Source organism: Drosophila nasuta, chromosome 3 (genome assembly GCF_023558535.2).
Source record: "Drosophila nasuta strain 15112-1781.00 chromosome 3, ASM2355853v1, whole genome shotgun sequence".
Lineage (NCBI taxonomy): Eukaryota > Metazoa > Arthropoda > Insecta > Diptera > Drosophilidae > Drosophila > Drosophila nasuta.
Genome location: NC_083457.1, coordinates 9,053,327 through 9,071,998, shown reverse-complemented (window position 1 = coordinate 9,071,998; position 18,672 = coordinate 9,053,327). Strand labels below are relative to the sequence as shown.

Here is an 18,672-nt window from a genome sequence, read left to right as displayed (position 1 = left end):
TACATGTTCAATATAACACATATCGAAAGGAATATATGTATATGTTTGTTTTAATTATTCACTTCTTTTTTTATGTAGTTATACCAATTGTAAATTAGTTGAGCTTGTGTCAGTTTTGTTAAAATCGAAAGACAAGTGAGGAAGTGTGAAGTTGATTAAAGATACAAAGGGTAGAGACGAACGAAGATGGATAGTTGAGCAACACCCGCTGTTGCTAGTTGTAATGTAGTACTCTCTAAACATATACGCTATATTGTACATTTAGTTAACTTTTTGTATGTATTTTAAAGCATGGACATTTAGCTCTGACATCGGTTTTGCTATTCAATTTGTCCTCCTATTGTTTACCTTTATGTAATTAATTTGTTTGCTTTTGGTCTGTATACACATATTAACTATTTTCTTTAAATTCATTTTAATTTTTTTTTTTTTGTGTTTTTCTTTTTGTTTGTTGGCAATTCAATTGCATTATTTAATCGTTTAAAATATTGCGCACTGCATTTTATTTATAGTTGTTGTTATAAGGAATGCTACTCATACTTTGTTGCTTTGTTTTGAGCACAGGAATCTGGCAAAGCATTAATTATTTAACTTTTTCATTCTTGTTCTATACAAAAAGTTCATCTGATTGCATTCATTGTTCTCAAACAAACACACGTTCAACATTCTTTAAGCGTCGCGCCCCAAAAGTTCCCATAAAAATATATACGCTCACACACAATACCCTACAATATCGAAAATATTGCTTACTTTCTTGTTTCTTGAGTTTTCAACAGCTCAGCTCACTAATAGGTAATAGCTCTATCATCAATCTGAACCTGAACCTATCCCAAAAGATACTACACTAGCTACACAGGTTTACCGAGGGGACGAGGAGCACATCTAAAATCAATAATATCTATGTATGATGTGTTTATAAAATGTGTGTGTAAAATACTGCTACAACCTTTACGTTGATCGACGGATTTTGCATGGGGGAAATGTTCGGAATGTCGAATGTCAAATGAAAACATAGTTGCATTCGGCAAGCCGAAATCGAAATACCCTTGCAGATGGTTCTTCTAGGAGTTGTACATTAAAGCTAAATGATCGTTTTTCTTAACTTAAAATAAAATTTAACTCGTTTTGCATCTCTAATTGTCAGATTTCTATCAATATATCTATGCTTAATAAAACTTATTTATACATATCTATTCTTTGATCGACTGCTCTGAAGGCAACAAATGTATTTCACATTGATCCAGCTCAATCAGACAAGGAACAACTGAATCTGTAATGTCGAAACTACAAATAAATTTGGCAATTCGATCTTAATTTACCCTGTTTCGTAAAATACTACGCATACTCTCTAGTTCTTGACCTTGCAAGGGTAAACAAAAAGTTAAAAATAAAAACATTTGATCATTTCGTAAACTTAAATTTATCAACTTGTCTTAACTTATGTTAAACTTTTTAGGTACACATATAAAATATTAATATCAATGTATGTATATCAAGTTCGCGTAGAGTTTGTTTCCATTAAAGAAGTCTTGAAGTGTTTACAAACAAACTTAGTGAAACTAAGTAATAAATAACATATCTAAATATATAAACAAGTTGATCGATTTTCAATCCGATCGCATAACTAAACTTGTACTACATTTAATCTTTACTTTAAACTTAACTCATATATGCTTTTCCATATCGGTAATTGCCCTACAATTCGTATCAAGTTGTCTAATTTTGTAACTACAAACAAAAAAAGAAGAAGGAAAAGAGAAGTGGAAATGAAAAGTAAACGTAAATGCAAATATAAAAAGCATAAAATAGAACTTTACTCGTCCTCTGCCTCGGTGATCGTTGAGTTCATGATGTGCGTCTCCTTCTTGTACACCAGCTGTCGATGATGCTGCAAAGGTGATAAAAAAAGATGTTAATCTATAAAATGAATTGTACACTCTGGTAACTACCTCTTCGTTCTGTATCATAATAATACGATGCTCCACCTGCGGCGCCAAGTCGCAAGTCGACTGCTCCAAGTCATCCAGCGAAGCACGACGCAGCATCTGTTAAAAAGTCATTTAGTAAGCAAATCTTTACATCCAATCACCACTTTATTACCTTCTGCGAGTTGCCATGCGACAAGTCCATGGACTTGTTATGATGTCCCACCGATAGCTTACGTATGGGCGATGGACCATCGAGATCCATGCTGTCTAAGCACTGCACCAGGCTGTGTCTGCGCGAGAGCGTCACCAGCGACTGTCGATGCTTAGTGTTCTGTCCGCATTTGCGTGAATTGATTGCCTTAAAGTGATTCTGCAGCGTGATGCCCAACTCGGGACAGGCATCGTCATCCATCTACAGAAAAATAGGTATTAAAATCTCTCTTTAGCAGTGAAACTCTTTGTTTTACTCACCAGCACTTTGGCATCTTTGAACATGGTGTATCCATCGCAGCCCATAAAGATGTAGCTCTTCACGCACAGCTTGTAAGTCTGCTCGAGATTCAAATACTCATCGCCCACTTGAATGAGCTGCGGATCAATACGTTTGCCAGGCGCAGCCTGTGGATCAAAGGCAAAGCTAATGCCAGCCACCTGCGGGAAGCGACCCTCTAGCTTCGGATATGCAGAGACGCCATTCTCCAGCGCCTGCCACAGCACGCTGCCCTTCACCTCAAGCAGTATCAATGGATCTCGCATAGGTATAACATTAACCAGATCACCCATAGTGAAGGCGCCCACGGGATGTATGCGATCAGAGCGGAAGGTGCCGCCATTAATGATGACCACATCGGCGCCAACAGCTGCCAACACCACATCGCAGACCCAATTGCCTAGATTTGTCTCCTGGGTGCGCACACGCGAGAAGCGTCCATCGAGCTCCACGCTGAATACGCCCATCACATCCTTAAGCTTGCTCTCAATGAACTCTGTGGGAGAGAAAACAGTTTAGTTTGAATTTCGACTTAGAACTTTAATCACTTTTGCTACTCACTGGCATATTTGGACAGCTCCTCTTTGAGCACCGGATCTTCGGGTATTTTGGCTGTAACATCCACACACTGCACATCCGTGGTGAACTGTGTGCGATTGTTCGCCTGACGTTCAATTGTGATGACGGAGAATTGCTGGAAGTCTGTGCCAGACTTTACAATCATTTTACCATTGATTTCCGTCACCTCACGCACATGATCGTGTCCACCGAGTATGATGTCGATGCCATTGCATTTCTCGGCCAGATTAATATCGTTGGGTGTTCGCATGTGAGTCAGAGCAATGATCAGATCACAGCCCTCGTTGCGCAGCTCACGGGCGAGGCGATTGCCAGCCTCCACATAATCAATGTAGGTGACTTCGGTGGGATCAATGGTGGGCAATGTTTCGAGCCATTCCCTCTCCACGAGGCCAATGAGACCAATCGAGATTTGATTGTGTAATATAAAATGGGAGATTTTACCACCGCCCAGTGGGCGCCCAGTTTCGTTGTCAACCACATTCGACATCAGCCAGGGGAATTCAGTTTTCTTAATCAGCTTGACCAGCACATCCAAACCGTGATCTAGTTAAGATAGATAAAGTTAATATAATTTACATAACCCTTTGTAATAATTTGAATTCATATTAAAATTCCTTTTCTATTGCATTGATTTGTAATCTGTTTTAACTTCTCTAGATAGCAACATTGTCATTAAAATATCTATATTTTTATGTTTACTATCTTAATATGAAATTATCTGCATATCTCTTCCTTTTATTATATGACTCTAGAATTATTTATTATTTGTAGATTGTATATGAAACAACCAAAGGGCTGAATAGCTGTTATTCTTTCAGAAGCTTAATTAATAAATAATAAATAATTTAGTATTGTTTAGCATCTAAATATAGAATTTTATGTGTAAAAATATCTGCATTTTAGTGTGGCATAACCAACGCAGCAAATACTGCATTCATTTAACAAGTTGTTAAAATTCTAAGACCCTTTTGTTAAGAAATAGCAATATTGCTATTAATGTCTCTAAAATTCATGTTTAGAATATAAAAATAGAATTATCTGTTTATTATTTCATTATTATAATTTCAGTACTGCCTTGCATTACATTAACTTAAGCAACGATTTAATTTCTACAGCACTGGCATTAATTTGCTCTACCTATTAAAATTATATTTCCTATTTAAATATCTGTGTTCAAGTTTATCATCTAAATATAGCAATCTCAAATTCTGCATTAGCATTTCTTATCATAATATTTAGGTAAAGCAAGGAACATAGAATATTCTAAAGTATTCTAAGTCTTTGGTTCAAGTTACAAATTGTAACTGCCTTGATTCTATAAATATGTATTTCTACTTCAGCAGCTGCTGAATTAACATTTCCTAAACATAACATTCAAGTTTACTTCGATGAAATCAATTAAATTCTTCCTCACTTTAAGCGTAGCAATTCCTTAAATTTAAATCCAAGGACTCACCGAAATCGTGATTGCCAAAGACGGCGCAGTGTGTGCCCACTTGATTGAGCACAGGAATCATCTGCTCGCCCTGTGTGAAGGTGCTCACTGTGGGATGTAGCAATAATTAATGGCAGTTCATTAGCTATGCCAAGGGGAGTGAGGCGATACTTACGCATGCTGGGCGAAAAGGCATCGCCGCTGAATAGCACGAGAGGATTCAAATGTGCATAGCTCTTGATGGCTGTGGCAAAGCGAGTGGCGCCACCGATTGGCTCTGTTTCGGCCATGGACTCAATGTTGTAGACATCGTTGTAGTGTAGGATGGTCAATGGTTTATCCTCGCCCTCCGTCATCTTCAGCAGCTTCTTTGTCTTCTCCAGCTGTGATGATATCGATGTGGAACGTCCAGTCAGGCCGTTCGGTGTGCCACGCACTCGATGACGCGGACTCTGCGGTTGACTAACGGATGCGTAGGCACGCGTACGTGTCAGCAATTTGGTGTCGCAGGTCTCCTCGTCCTGGGCAATGCCAATGCAGCCAGCCGAGATTGTCGAGCCGCTCAACGAACCCTCGGCACTTGTTGTGGTCGGCACACTGCCGGACGATGCGGACACGGAGACTGTGGGAGCGAGGGAGAGATCGAGGGAGCGAAAATTTGGATTGGTGCTCTGTAGCATCGACAGTGTCCGGGTGCCAGCGTCTCGCACCTCAATGGAAGCCTGTAAAACGAGGAGATTCATGCAGATTAGCAGAGGAACAATATAATTGCGGTGCATATATAGACATAGACTCTATCGATAGACATTTAGCAGCCAAGGGAAATACTGAACTGATCTAACAGATCAGCTTAAATCAAAATGGTTGCAATAGTTCTTAGTTAATCCAATTTAGAGAGGGGAGAAGACAGGTCGCCAACGAGCTAACTTAAAATAACTACGAGGAATTTAAATCATGGAATATTTTTATTAATTCGAACTAAAGTAAACAAACCTACAGATTCATTAAAAATAAAACAATAAAGAATACTGATCTGACTTTATACAATATTGTTTTAAGGAAAGCAACAAAGAAATTCATAAAAGTATTTGGAAAACCAAATAAAAATCAGTACAATATATATAGAACTCGTAAATATAAATTCGAACGAGATAATGATAAAACTTCAAATTGAAAAATCATTTCGAACAAAGGCAAAGAAACGGAACATTCATTATGAACTCACATTAAAAAATATAAAACAAGCTTACTTTGATTTACAAAGAATAAGAATAGCATATAATTTTTCTAAACGAAAACAAATACAAATACAATAAATTATGTGGGAACTCTTTTAGAGAAATTAAAACGTACCCATAGAGAAATAAGTTTCTTCGGACGTCTTAAACAAAATTAAGAAAATTATATTAAAAACCAATCTATTGAAACAAAATTGTAAGCTACAGAAATTCGAAAAATATATAATATAAATTAAGAAGAATCCTTTGATATCTAATATCTTTACAATAAAGAGATTAAAAAAAGAGAGAGGAAGTTACACAAAAATTTGTATGAGATCTACTGCCAATTTCATAAATAACAACGAAAACGATTATATATGGTACATATTATTATTGTTGAAAGAAATTCTACCTCTAACGAATAAAATGGAATTTAAATTTATCACACACAAAAGGAAAAATTAAACTCAAATTGAAGGAAATACAATTTTCAATATTATTTGCAGAACCTTAGATATAATAAATGTAAAATAAAAGATTAAATAGTTTGTTGCATTTATTAAACAAATAAAAATAAGTGCAGGTACACATAAATACTGTAATAGAGAATGATGTCATTTAATTTTCTTTGTTTTTTCTTTTTCTTTGCTTTGACAGCAAAGCTATTTGCCTTTTAAGTAAGAGACGTGCCTTTTGGGCAAAGCGCACTTCCGCTCTTGCAACTAAATAGTGAAGCAGAAGGTATGTTTTGGGGGTTGGGGTTGGGGTTGGGGGTGCATATATAGTATATTACAGAGTAAGTAGTAGGTATAAAGCTTGTGCAGGAGATTACATTACGACAACGACAACGACAACAAAACGAAGGATGAGAAGGTGGAGTTTCGTAAAGTGTGCAAAACACAAAGGTGTGTGGGCGTAATTTAGTGTGTCGTAATTAGAGCTGAGCTGAGTAACTGCTCCGGCTTTAGCTCAAGTGCAACACCAACAACAACATAGACATCCACAATGCACACACACACGCACAATGACACACTCAGATATAGAGAGAGAGAGAGAGAGACAGAAGGGAAAACAGAAACCTGCTTCAGCCAGCCAACGACATTGCCCATGGCTGCTCCACGATTGCCGCCGCCGCTGCTGCTGCTGTTGCCACCGCTGCCGATGCCGCCGACGCTGCTGCTGCCGCCTGTCAAATGCACTAGACGTCGACTGGAACCGGAGACAACGCCAACGCCGACAGTGCCGCCAGCTGTTGGAGTTGTTGGTGATGGTCCTCCGATGGTGTTCCCAATATTCCCACCGACGCCACCGCCACCGCCACCGCCATCATTGTTGCTGTTTTTGTTGTTGCTGCTGCTCATCCTGCGGCCGCTGCACAGAAGCAAAGAATAGTTTGGTTTTTGCTTTTGTTTTCTTTCATTTGCATTTTGATTTTCTGCTGCTGCAAGTCTATTGAGAAATCTTACAACTTACAACACACAATTCGTGGCATATTTCAAGCTGCGTATACGCATTTTTTTCATTGCTCTTCACAACACATCAACAACAATTTCGTCGTTTGAAAACAACTTGCGAAATTTATGTGACAACAAATCGTAACTAAAAATAAAAACAAAAACACAAAAACGCGCGCGCCAAAAAAATAAAAACACACGTCAACAACAACAATTTAAATAGACACAAATGTTTGTTGTTATACTATTTGTTTCGATTTCGTTTATTTTCTGTTTCGAAATATTGTAGAAATTTGTTGCGAACGTCGCGCGTTTCGCTGCGAGATTGAAATGCAAAAACCAAAAATGATTTGCTGAATGCAAAATTTAACTCAACTAAAATTGAATAATTTCATTGCAGCAAACACAAAAAAAAAAACAGATAAGCAATCGCAGTGAGATAGAGTGAGTGTAAAAGAGAGAGAGATAAAGCGCGAGAGGTTGAAACGAGAGACTCACAGAGCGATAAAGAGGCACAGATAGAGAGTGTTCAAGTGTCGAGCGTAGAGGTAACAATTGAAACGAAAATGAAAACGAAATAGAGATCGAAGAGAGCAGTTAGCAAAGTGCAAAACACTTACACTCTTTCTCACCAACACTCACTCACTCAATATAAATGCAGTGTTTATTGTTGTCATTGTGGCAATAAATAGCATAAGTAGAGCCACAAATTACCAGGTTGAATAATCAAAACAAATGCGACTAGTCAATGCCCTGATGTGTCTCAGCTGCAATCAGCAGCTGTTTGTTATCTCTACGCTTAGCTCTTCTATATTAATTCATCAAACAAATATTAGGTATTTAATAATAGACTTTAAAGCCAGACAGTACACAAAGTATCAAAGTGTCGCTTAGACATTTCCATTCTGATATAATTTAAGCAAAATGACCTTCAGCTGTCTCCAAGTTTTTAAAAATTCAACAAATTGGCCTACTAATAAAATTCTTGCTTGCTAATAAATTTACATTTGAATTTAAGTAACTGAGCACGCCATTTCCGAGTTCATATTACCTAGGCTTCAATTTTGGCATTTTATTAACTTAAACAAAGCCTTCCACATATTCTTGTTTAATACAAACAAGCAAGCTGAAGTGGAGTGTGCTCAACTGCGAAATACCCGCTTTACGTTCTCAACAAATGTGAACAGTGGGGTATTATAATTAAAATATACCATTCTAATATACCGAAAATATATTGAAAATACCAAATAATATAAATAATAATATACCAAAAACCATAATCTACGACATCGGTATACCGAAAATACCGATAAACTGATATGCGCTGCTAATATACCAAAAATACCAAAATATACGATATTAATATACCGAAAAGTATATATATATTTGGTATATTAATATAACAAGTTCTCTCAATAAAACTTATTGCTCTATCTTTATCTCTATCCCTATCACTATCTCTATCTGTATTTTTATCTCTATATAGGTCCTCGTACGGACAAAAATCTTTAACTTACAAAAACTAAACTTATCTCTTCTGACATATGTAAAGATTTGCAAACGAAGCGTGTATTTGCAGTAATATTCATATTTGCCGTCACATTTACTTTTACTTTCCTGCTATACATCAAACTTTGCCATTTGCTGACTAGAAATGAATGTGCTTCAATGTGTAAGCTGCTTAAGCATCGGACAAAGTTGTAGATACATTTTTGTTCAGCACGATAGACAGATTGACAAAGTGCGTGCTAGTTTTTTGCTATTGTACAAACACACACACACACACACACACACACATTGTTAGATGTTTCGGGCAGCATTGGCATTGATAATGAAAGTTAAGCAAACGAACGAACGAACGCATGAATTTACATGCACATTGCGTATACGCAACTTTTTCAGTTGAGATGCGTCAAACAAGGTCGCATTCTTGTTTTAGTGAATCAGAATGTGCCTGGGAATGTGTGTGACACTACACACAAAGCACTCTTATGTGCACACACATATAAATGTGTTCCCATATGAATAAGGTTTGCTCGTCGAGTATATGGAGCCATAAAAAATGTGGTTTTTAACGGCGTCACGGCAGCTGAACCACAAAATTACTGAAAGGAAATGAGTTCTGAGCACTGTCGAAATATGGCAAGGGCAAGGCGAAAGGCAAGGCAAGGCAAGCTAACAAGAGGATGCCATGCAAAAAGAGACGACAATCGATAATTTCGATGGCCAAAATGATGGTTAAGGACATGACAGCTATTTGGCTTAGACGAGTGCTCCCAAGTGCTTTGCTTTTGCCCGAAAAGGCCATGCCTTCTGACGTGTTAATCATTGACATCGATGACAACGACAACAACGATGACAACGACGACATCAAGAATGAGAGAACGACTCTTGGGGCGCTCTTATCAATTATATTCAATCAACTCAATTATCTATGGGGAAACACTTGATTAACTCTGCGTATACGCAATTTTGTGGCTAACAATGAGTTTTCTTGGAAATATCTCATGATTGCCAATAAAAGTTTAATACGTCTTAACATATCAGGCAATATGCGGAAATTTGAGCACTTGAAAAAAAAGTAGTATATAGTATTGAAGGACATACTCATACATTGCACTTGGGCGACGACTTCCGTTAGCCCTGAAGGGAAGCCAAGGATATGAATATATCAAGTGCACACGGGCCAAACGATTGCATGCATATTGCTCGATAAATTCAGCTGCCAGACGAGAGCTTCACAGACACCTTTGAAGAAAGTCAAGGGTCAATTGACGAACTGCGCTCGCTTCACCATTATTATTTGTGCAAAAGTCAAAAAGCGAAAGAGAGCGAAAGCTGTTCTGTATGTGAGTGTGCATGGCGAGGCCAAAGGATCCTTTGTGGCGCCGAGCATTGAGGTCGCCAAGTCACAGAACAGAACAGAACAGGCAAAAAAAAAAGAAAATTTGCTAAACCCTCTGGGGAGCCAAGTGAGCAAACGGCGCGTGCCAAAAAACAAGCTCATATGTGTGTTGTATGTGTGTGAGTCTCAAAGGTGGGCGAGGCCACCAGGACTTCAACAGGATATACAAAGTATTGTGTGTATTTGCACAGTTATAGACATGTACACACAGTTAGCGGCAGTTAACAAACACAAACACACACACACACGCACATCGTAAGAGAAAATTTGATTAGCATATTAAGTATACGTAACGGACAGTGCAATTTGTTCCTTTTCTTACCTGACTTTGGGTTTGCGTACAACAAGAAAAGGATCAAGTACGTGTAGAGCAAAAGGCAAAGACGAAAAAAACAAATCAGTGTTGAATTATTTACAAATTAAATTCCAAAAATTCCTGACCCTTTTTTTTTTTTGGTTTTCTGGTTGCTTTTGTCTTTCTTTTTTTTTCGGTTTGGGTGTTTCTTGTCTACAACCTTTATGAACTGTATTGAGGCATACATAAGTAGCTTAGAGTTAATCAGTCGAAGGCGTATTTACCTTCATCAAATTGCCAGAGCTTTATATACATCAACCTTAAATCTGAAGCTATAATTGTGCCACAAATCAATAGAGGCAATTATGGCAAACACTTAAATACCCAGCCAAGTCAGACAGAGAGAACTTACGTGCGTGTTAGGCTTGTCTCCAGTAATGCCTCTTGTTGTTATTTTCCTTATGCGATGCAAGCGACGACCTTGTGTTTTTTTAGTTTCCTGGGCAACCACTTGCGGTCGTTTGTACTGAATGCTAGGCCAGCTATAAATAGTTAAACAAATAATAAGCGCATATTACTTTTAATATTTTAATTAATTTTGTTTATTAAAGCCGCAGCCAAGTTGCATGTACACACAAACACACACACACACCCGTTGCTGTTGCCGGTCGAAGCTGTAATGGCCACAATCGAGAGCACAACTTTCGAAATTCTGCAGAAACTTTGATGGCAAAAGCGAGGGAGCTGCTTCGCCGCTGTTGCTTCAAGGGATGGCTGATGGTCTAACATACATATACAGTGGACGAGCGGAGGAAAGGCGGTTGGATGGATGGATGAGGCTGACTGGCTAACTTTGACTGTATTAAAGCCTCGAGGGGGACTGGGCTTTGATGGGGGCCCACAACCGATACTTCTTGGAAACAAAACAAATTCAATTTTTGCTTTGCGCAGTTATCTGTTGACATGTTTCTCGTTTTTGATGAGCAAAAATTCCTCGAATAGCTATGCAGAGACAACAAACAAAGGCCTTCCACATCAAGATTTTAATTGCAGAGCTTCAAAAATGCGTTAAAATTCAAAAGGCATGACTCGACAGCTTCATCAAAAGTGATTTTGTGATGCGTTAAGATATGTGTCAGTCAGCAAAAAAATTTGGCAATTTATTACTATTTTCAAGGCGATCAAACTGTGATCAATAAGCGTTTCCGTTAAGCATTAACAGCTTAGCATAATATTTGCTCAACATTAACAGTGACAATAACATTGACTATTCATATGGCTTAACATTAACAGTGCCAATAACATGGTCTATTGACTTTGTGTCTCGCATCAGCGAAGCTTTGAAACACTTTTTTTTATTTATAACTTATAAGAAATATTTGTGTTGCGAGTTTTTTTGTTTTTGGCAAACTGTCAGCAAGAGATAAGTGTGTCAATGTGATTGCCATGTGCGTGCCTAGACCTTGTTGTCTAGTGGTGTTTTTTGGGGGCCAAATCATAAGCGTCTAAGAGTTTAATTAACCCTCTCGGCACTTGTTGTCGTTGGCCCACATAAGTCAAGTTCTCTCCCTCTCTCTCTCTCACACACTCTGAAACAGGACAACGACACACACATACATTTACACTGGTTTGCGATTTATAATCAGCTGTGCCAACAAAAAGCTTGCTCAGCCTCTCTTTCTAGCGGCGCTCTCTTAAGCTTTAATGAGCATACCTGCTGGCTGCGCTCTCTCATGTCTCTCTGTCTACCTTTCTCACTCTCACACTATGTAACCCGTCGTCACGTTGTTTGTTGTTCTTGCTGCTGTTGCTGTTATTGCGCCTTCGACGGTTATTATTATGTATTTTCATGGTGCGTTTGCATGTTGTTGCTTCTGCTTGTTTCTCTACAGCTGGATTTGGTTTTTTTTTGTTTTAAACGTGTTGAACGGTTAACGCTTTAGCTTTTTTGCGCTTTTACTGAAACCTGTGTACATGTGGGTGAGTGTGAGTGTGTGTACACTCAAACACAGTGTTTGTGTGTGTCGGTGAGTAATGTAATTTTGTGAGGGTTACAAGTTTTGTAAGTATGTAAGCACTTGGCGAACCTGAACTTGCAGCTGTTTTTCCTTTATAAAAATAAACTGTTTATGCAGTTCAATTTTGTGCGGGTTGCGCGACTCCAGACTCGTTACTTTCTTGTGCTTTTTGCCTTGTCTATGGGACTTGGAATTGTTCTCTGCGCTCCCCCCGTCGATGACCTAATATGAAGGGCAGCTACATAAATATGTACATAGTTAATATAATATGCCTGATTTGCTATGTCTACCGTGCATAATATTTGAATAAAAACTCGTGCTAATATTTATAAAAGTCAATTGGCACTTCCGCTGTCAGGTCTCATTCATAAATTGGCAAAAATCTGTACACGAATTTGCACAATTTACCGTTGCCGCAATTACTTTCACTTGCAACAAACACACACACAAACTCGCACAACGTTTTAAGTGGCGTACTAACATTTATTAATCAATTAATTAATTGCGCACTGATAACGTTTAGCTTCCCTCCTATTGAACCAAAGTAACACAAACATACATACTCTTACACAAACACAGATTTCTATGCACGCTTGATTTTTTTGCGCGCTTTTGTTTACAGTTTCAATTTCATTTCACACCTGTCACATTTGGTAATATTTTTTATTTACACACCTTGTGCAGAAAATTGATGGGCAATTTTGCGCACCGTTTTTTCTTGTACACCACAATTTTGCTCCTTGTTACTGCTTGTAATATATTCTGCGTATAAAAAAGTGTCACACACACATCAACCCAACGCAATTCTCGAAAACCGAACCGTACCAGAGGAAGGCAGAACTCCAACTAAAATGCGACACCTAGTGTTAATGTTAATGTTAAGAATATTTGCCAAAATCAAAACTGTTAATGTTAAACGTTAGTAAATTCAAAAGAGACGAATGAGAAATAGTTTATCCACAGCGCGAAAGATAATGCAGTTAGCAAAACGAATTGAAATTGACAAAACGAATTTAAAACAAAATTATTTCACATTAAATGAATTTCTTACGTCAAATTTATTTAATTTCAAACGATTAACGATATCCCGCTTCGACAAACGTTTTCCACACATCTCTATAACATAAATCGACAGCTAACATTGATAAGCTTTAGCATTGCCTTTTGAGTAAGCTTGTCAAGTGTGGAGCATATTTACCAGCCGCTACAGTTTGAGGGGCACTGATGTACGCTTCAAATGTTAACCTTTAATAAGAAGCACACTTTGACTATATTAAATTTAAAAACGATCGTTAACTGGATTTTACTAGTTTAGTGCATTTTCTAATATAAATCCTAATAGAAAATTATTCTACATTTACTCATTGTTAACAGGAAAGCTTACTGCGATTTATAATAGACGAGAATCATAGTGTGACAGAGTTTATCATTCGCTGATGTTAACATTCTGTACATTCCGGGAAATCCCGAAATTATGTAGATTTGGGTTACCAAGAATGAAGTTTATTCAAGAATCCCGACAAAATGTTTATTTTTTAGTAATTGCTGACAAAATCATGTTGTGAATACTCCACCAAGTCTATGAAGAAAACTCTGTTGTTGTTTATATTATTTAATAATTTTTATTTATAGTACCTCACTTTAAAAATTACGTTATACCAATATTACATTAAATGTTTGCTGTTTAAACTGCCTTCCAATTGCCATATACATACATCAAAACTACTTGTATTCGCATAATGTCTTAAGACATACGCGTTATAATTATCAATATTATAATTATTGTTATTATTATTATTATTATTATTCTTTAGGTCTGTATGGTTCCGTCTGGGCTAACATTTATGTTTATAATCGATATACATATATATATATATTTGTTTTCTGTATATGTACTTGATAATCCGAAATGTGCTATAATATTGTGTGGTTAATGATTACACTTAAACTTGTAATAAGCTTAAACTATAAATTTCTTTTTTTAAATGTTCTGTTTAGATTTCATTGATCAAGTGTTACTTCAATTCTTTAATATACGTTTTCCTTTTTTTTAATTGTTCCTTGCGACAATTTTAACAATGTTATTATGATATATGTATTTGTATATTTTATTGGTATTAACCCTTAAAAATTTTTACTTCATATGCTGTTCATTTATCCATCGAATTGATAATTAATTTACAATGATATACAGTTGTTGTTGTTGTTTTTGTGTATTTTTGTTTTTCATTTTTTTGTTTTTGCCTAACAAAAATATGTTTTCTTTAAATTTATGAAAAAATAGCAACTAAAAATAATAGGAATTAAATTATGTTGAGTTAAGGTAAGCATATTGCATTTCAGTTCTACGGTATGTAAACACACTATTAAATTATGCATTAAATAAATTAGGCGCAATAAGTGCAAATATTTCGAAATTTACTCTTCTCATCCATTCTGTATTAATTGTCAATATTTTGTTTTATTTTTCGTATAGTATTCTTCTAAACCCTAAACATATTTATGTATTTACAGAGGTTTTTTCAAAAAGTTTCCTGTTTTTTCTTTTTATGCTGAAACCAAAACTTGAAGTAGCTTCAAAAATATATGTGTATTGGTGTGTGTTGTCTATGTATATGTGTGTGTTGTGTATACTCCACTCTTTCTATATACTAATGGAAGCTATACAACGTTTTCTTTTCTTTTGTTTTGTTTTTTTTCATTAATCCAAATTTTAAAATTTAAAATTTATTTTTATACAACATCGTTTTTGTTTTATTTTCATTTTCATTTTGAGTTTCTTACATTTGATTTTAATAGTTTTTCCTATTACTGAGATATATATTTATATATGTATACGTATGTATGTGTGTCGAGAAAGAAAACCAAAACAATAAAAACTATTTCAGGGTGTAAGTTGTAAGTTGATCTAAATGTTAAGAGGGATTTATTTCGTATGCCAACACGATTCACTAACAGATTGTACAGATTTGCTTCTAAACATGTGAATGAGTGTGTGTGTGTGTGTGTGTAAAAGTGTTGGTGTCTGTGTATTACTACTATTACATACTTATATTTATGTTGCTTTTACTGTGACTTTTCGTTTAACCATATTAACAACGTTTGAAATCTTTTTACAGTTTCTTAAAGTTTTAGTTTTAGTTTTTGTTTCTATCAAAAATACATTTCATTTCATGTGTTTTTTTTTTCTTCATCTTCAATATTTTCATTTTTGCATTTGCTAAAGTTAAAGTAGATTTTTATTTCGCTTCACGTTTTCATTTAAAATTCAAATAACTTTTGTTTTGTTTTCGTTTTTTGTTTTGTTTGTGATTTGCTTAGAGTCTTTAATTGCTAATGAGTTTAATTGCTAAGACCTTGATGATTTTGGTTTAATTCTAATGTTAAGGTATTTTTCTCTTTCTTTTCTAAACGAAATTATAAAGCATTTCTCATATAAATATATATATATATTTATAGATATATGATTATTATATATGTGTATGTGTATGTGTGTGTGTATTTATATATATGTATGTATGTGTGTGTGTGTGTTGCCGCATATTGTTATTTGCAGTTCGTTTGCCTTTACAAAGTTGTGGGCTCACTTTCAGTCTCACACTAAACTAATTAGAAACAGAACAAAAAATAAGAATAATTCTACATATAGTATGTCTCCGAAATTCTGCTAAAAATGTTCATTTTTGTTGTTGAAATTGTTTTTGCTTAATTTTAATTTAATGCTTAGGTTTGCAAATCAAGAAAAAGAAAATAAATTGTCATCGTTTCATCGCGAAAAAAAGAAAATAAAATTCAACTGCTTCTAAAACCGTGGCCGCAAGTGTTTTGTTGTTGATTGTTTGTTGTTCCATCTCGTGGTGTGTGTTTTTATAAAGCATATTTCATATACATTAACTTTAAGCTTTTGTTTTTATAGTATTGTTTGTTATTATGATTATTATTTACATTTGATACACATTCAAATTGTGTAATTAATGTCTCATCTTTTGTTGTAATTTTGATTGGTTTCTTTATCTTTATCTTTTGTTTTTGTTTTCTTTTTGACTTTTGCCAAGTTGCCAAAATAGTTTTTGATCTCTTCACTCTTGCTCTCTTCAAGTTGGTTTGGACATTAACAAATGAAACTGCTTCAGCTTGCGCTTCCAATGCTTCGAATTGAAGCGAAATTTAATGGCGGCGGTGTCGTTGGCTTTATCGGAGTTCTCAGCGGATTTCGGTGCAACATCATCAACTTCTACTTCTTCGACGATTGTGGCGCTTTCTCAACGCTTTTGCTTGGTGGCTTTTTTGCGTTTGCTGGTGCCAGCTGTGATTGGCGGTGGCTGATTGGCTGCCGACGATCCACTCGCGTGTCCTGATATGCTGGCAAATGGTGTTGCTCCGGTTACTGTTATTGCTCGCTCTCCTCCTACTCCCCCTGCTGTTGCTGCTGCTCCACTGTTGCTGCCGCCGCCTAACATTGCCGCAGCGTGCAGTGATTCTCAACTACGCTCGGGCGTGCCGTGATGCTGATAGATCTGCTGAAGCTGTTGCTGCTGCTGCTGTTGTTGTTGCTGACTATGCACCACTTGGCTGCTCGATGTTACCACGTCCTGTTGCTGCTGCTGTTGCATGTGTTGCTGTTGATGGTGCGCCTGATGAGGCGACTGCTGTTGCATGTGCACCACATGCTGTTGCATATGCTGAGGCGTCGGCGGCCCCTGCTGCGAACTGTGGTGCTGCGGTGTGCTATGATGTTGCGGTGTGCTATGATGCTGCGGCGTCGGCGGATGCGGCGACGGACTGTACGGGAACTGTTGCTGCAACATATGCAACTTTGCATAAATAAATTGTGAATATCGGTTAGTCAAAGCTGGCAGTTGTGTGTGTATGTGTGTAGGTTAAAAATGATTACAAAAATTAGTTAAACACTCTAAAACGTACAACATTTAATCGATATCATACAAAATTTTTAGATTGCTTTTCGAATTTTATTCAATCTAAGGTTTGAAGTGCAAGAAAGATTCTCTATTTCTCATTATCATATTCATTATTTATAGAGAAAGTAGTAGGCATTGGCAAACTGTAAGAATCATTTAATGTGCGTACTACTAATGTAAACTTTAATATTAATTTCGATAAAATTATGGTATTCATAAATTAGCTATTTATCTTAGCGGACAGACGGAACGACGGATGCATGCAAGAAAATTGTATTTTCAAATTGGTTTTTTAGAATTCATTCAGTTAAAGTTGAAGTTAATGCTTCATGTAAATATTAAATTCAAATTCTGTTTGTAATTATATTATTTGATAATTACAGAGAAGGTAGAAAGCACTGGACAATTTTAAAACACATTGAAAATGTGTAGTAGTCATATAATATCTGTTCTTAAGTCTGATAACATTAGCTCTAATAATAATCAACATTTAAGCACTTATGCAGTCGGACAGACGGAACGACGGATGTGTATTCGCATGCATTTGTGTATTTGCAGTGTATTTAGCAGTGTTACACAATGTTATTTTCCGTTAGTAAGAATACCTACCGAATTCTCCTGACTATGCTCAATAATCTCAATGCTGCCAGTCGTGTTGCCCGATGTGTTCATCAGCGATACGCCACTGGTATTGGCCACGACATCGTATTTGCCGCGCTTGAAGCGCCCATAGAGCGAGCTGTAGGGCAGGTTATAATGTATGGCCGCCTGATTGATGGACATTTGGCCGACGCTAGAAAACATTAAAATTTAAATTAGCCTTTTCTTATATTTCATGCTAAATACAGCATACTCACCGCACTGAGTTCAATGCCTCGTTCATGGCATCCTCGGACCAAGGTGTTGGATTCGAACGCGATAGTTCGATGCCCTCCCGCTTGCAGCGTCCATAAAGTGTTCCTTTTGGCATTGTAAGAAGTGTATATGGATTAGCACAAATGGGCAGGAGACAGGGCATAACAGAGGGGGAATAAATTAGAGACGAGAACGGAAACAAGCAACCAGAAGGGAGTAAGAGGAGTATATATCAAGTTCCATTCACCAATGAAATGTAGAAGTAGCGAGTAAATTCTGACATGAAATTAACGAGTAATAAGTAAGCAGAAGCAGGGATTACTTATATAATGCTTGCTGACATGAGCTGAGATTGATGATTAAGGAGTAGCAAGAATTAGGGAAACAGCATCCAACGAGTAAATTTAAAATGTAACGAGTAGCGAGTATAAGGAGTACAACAACCAACGATAAAGACGCAGTGACTTTCCACAAAGAGTCAGATATTTCTTAACGCCAAGGAATAACCAACGAGTAACAGTAACGATTTGCCAGACGAAGAAATTCAAATATTGCGACAAATGGGTCTTTT

At 36.6% G+C, this 18,672-nt stretch overlaps 2 protein-coding genes across 7 annotated transcripts in view; both read right to left on the bottom strand.

The window, feature by feature from the left end:
• Positions 1–122: 122 nt before the first annotated feature.
• Positions 123–13,325, bottom strand: LOC132794504 (mannosylglucosyl-3-phosphoglycerate phosphatase). Of its 4 annotated transcripts, XM_060804997.1 has the most exons (12): positions 13,153–13,325; positions 13,003–13,089; positions 10,722–10,851; positions 6,735–7,026; positions 4,611–5,157; positions 4,457–4,543; positions 2,980–3,543; positions 2,400–2,914; positions 2,101–2,340; positions 1,950–2,045; positions 1,818–1,888; positions 123–1,728 (listed from the first exon to the last, which is right to left on the bottom strand). In XM_060804997.1, exons 4-12 carry the CDS (start codon positions 7,014–7,016, stop codon positions 1,665–1,667), a joined length of 2,466 nt encoding a protein of 821 aa, XP_060660980.1. In that variant the 5' UTR covers positions 7,017–7,026; positions 10,722–10,851; positions 13,003–13,089; positions 13,153–13,325; the 3' UTR covers positions 123–1,664. The 4 variants fall into 4 exon arrangements, with proteins under 4 accessions (XP_060660980.1, XP_060660981.1, XP_060660978.1 ...); XM_060804998.1 differs by lacking the exon at positions 6,735–7,026 and having other exon boundaries at positions 13,003–13,320; XM_060804995.1 differs by lacking the exons at positions 10,722–10,851; positions 13,003–13,089; positions 13,153–13,325 and adding an exon at positions 7,129–7,401.
• Positions 13,326–13,946: 621 nt separating this feature from the next.
• LOC132791884 (alpha-protein kinase 1) overlaps positions 13,947–18,672 on the bottom strand; it is a 61,952-nt gene continuing 57,226 nt past the window's right edge. For 2 of the 3 annotated variants that reach the window (XM_060800993.1, XM_060800995.1), the window contains 3 exons: positions 18,104–18,206; positions 17,856–18,039; positions 13,947–17,141 (listed from right to left, as the gene is read on the bottom strand). In XM_060800993.1, coding sequence (XP_060656976.1) covers positions 16,809–17,141; positions 17,856–18,039; positions 18,104–18,206 — 620 coding nt within the window. In that variant the 3' untranslated portion in view covers positions 13,947–16,808. The remainder of the gene's footprint in view (positions 17,142–17,855; positions 18,040–18,103; positions 18,207–18,672) is intronic. The other variant, XM_060800994.1, reaches the window with a different exon arrangement.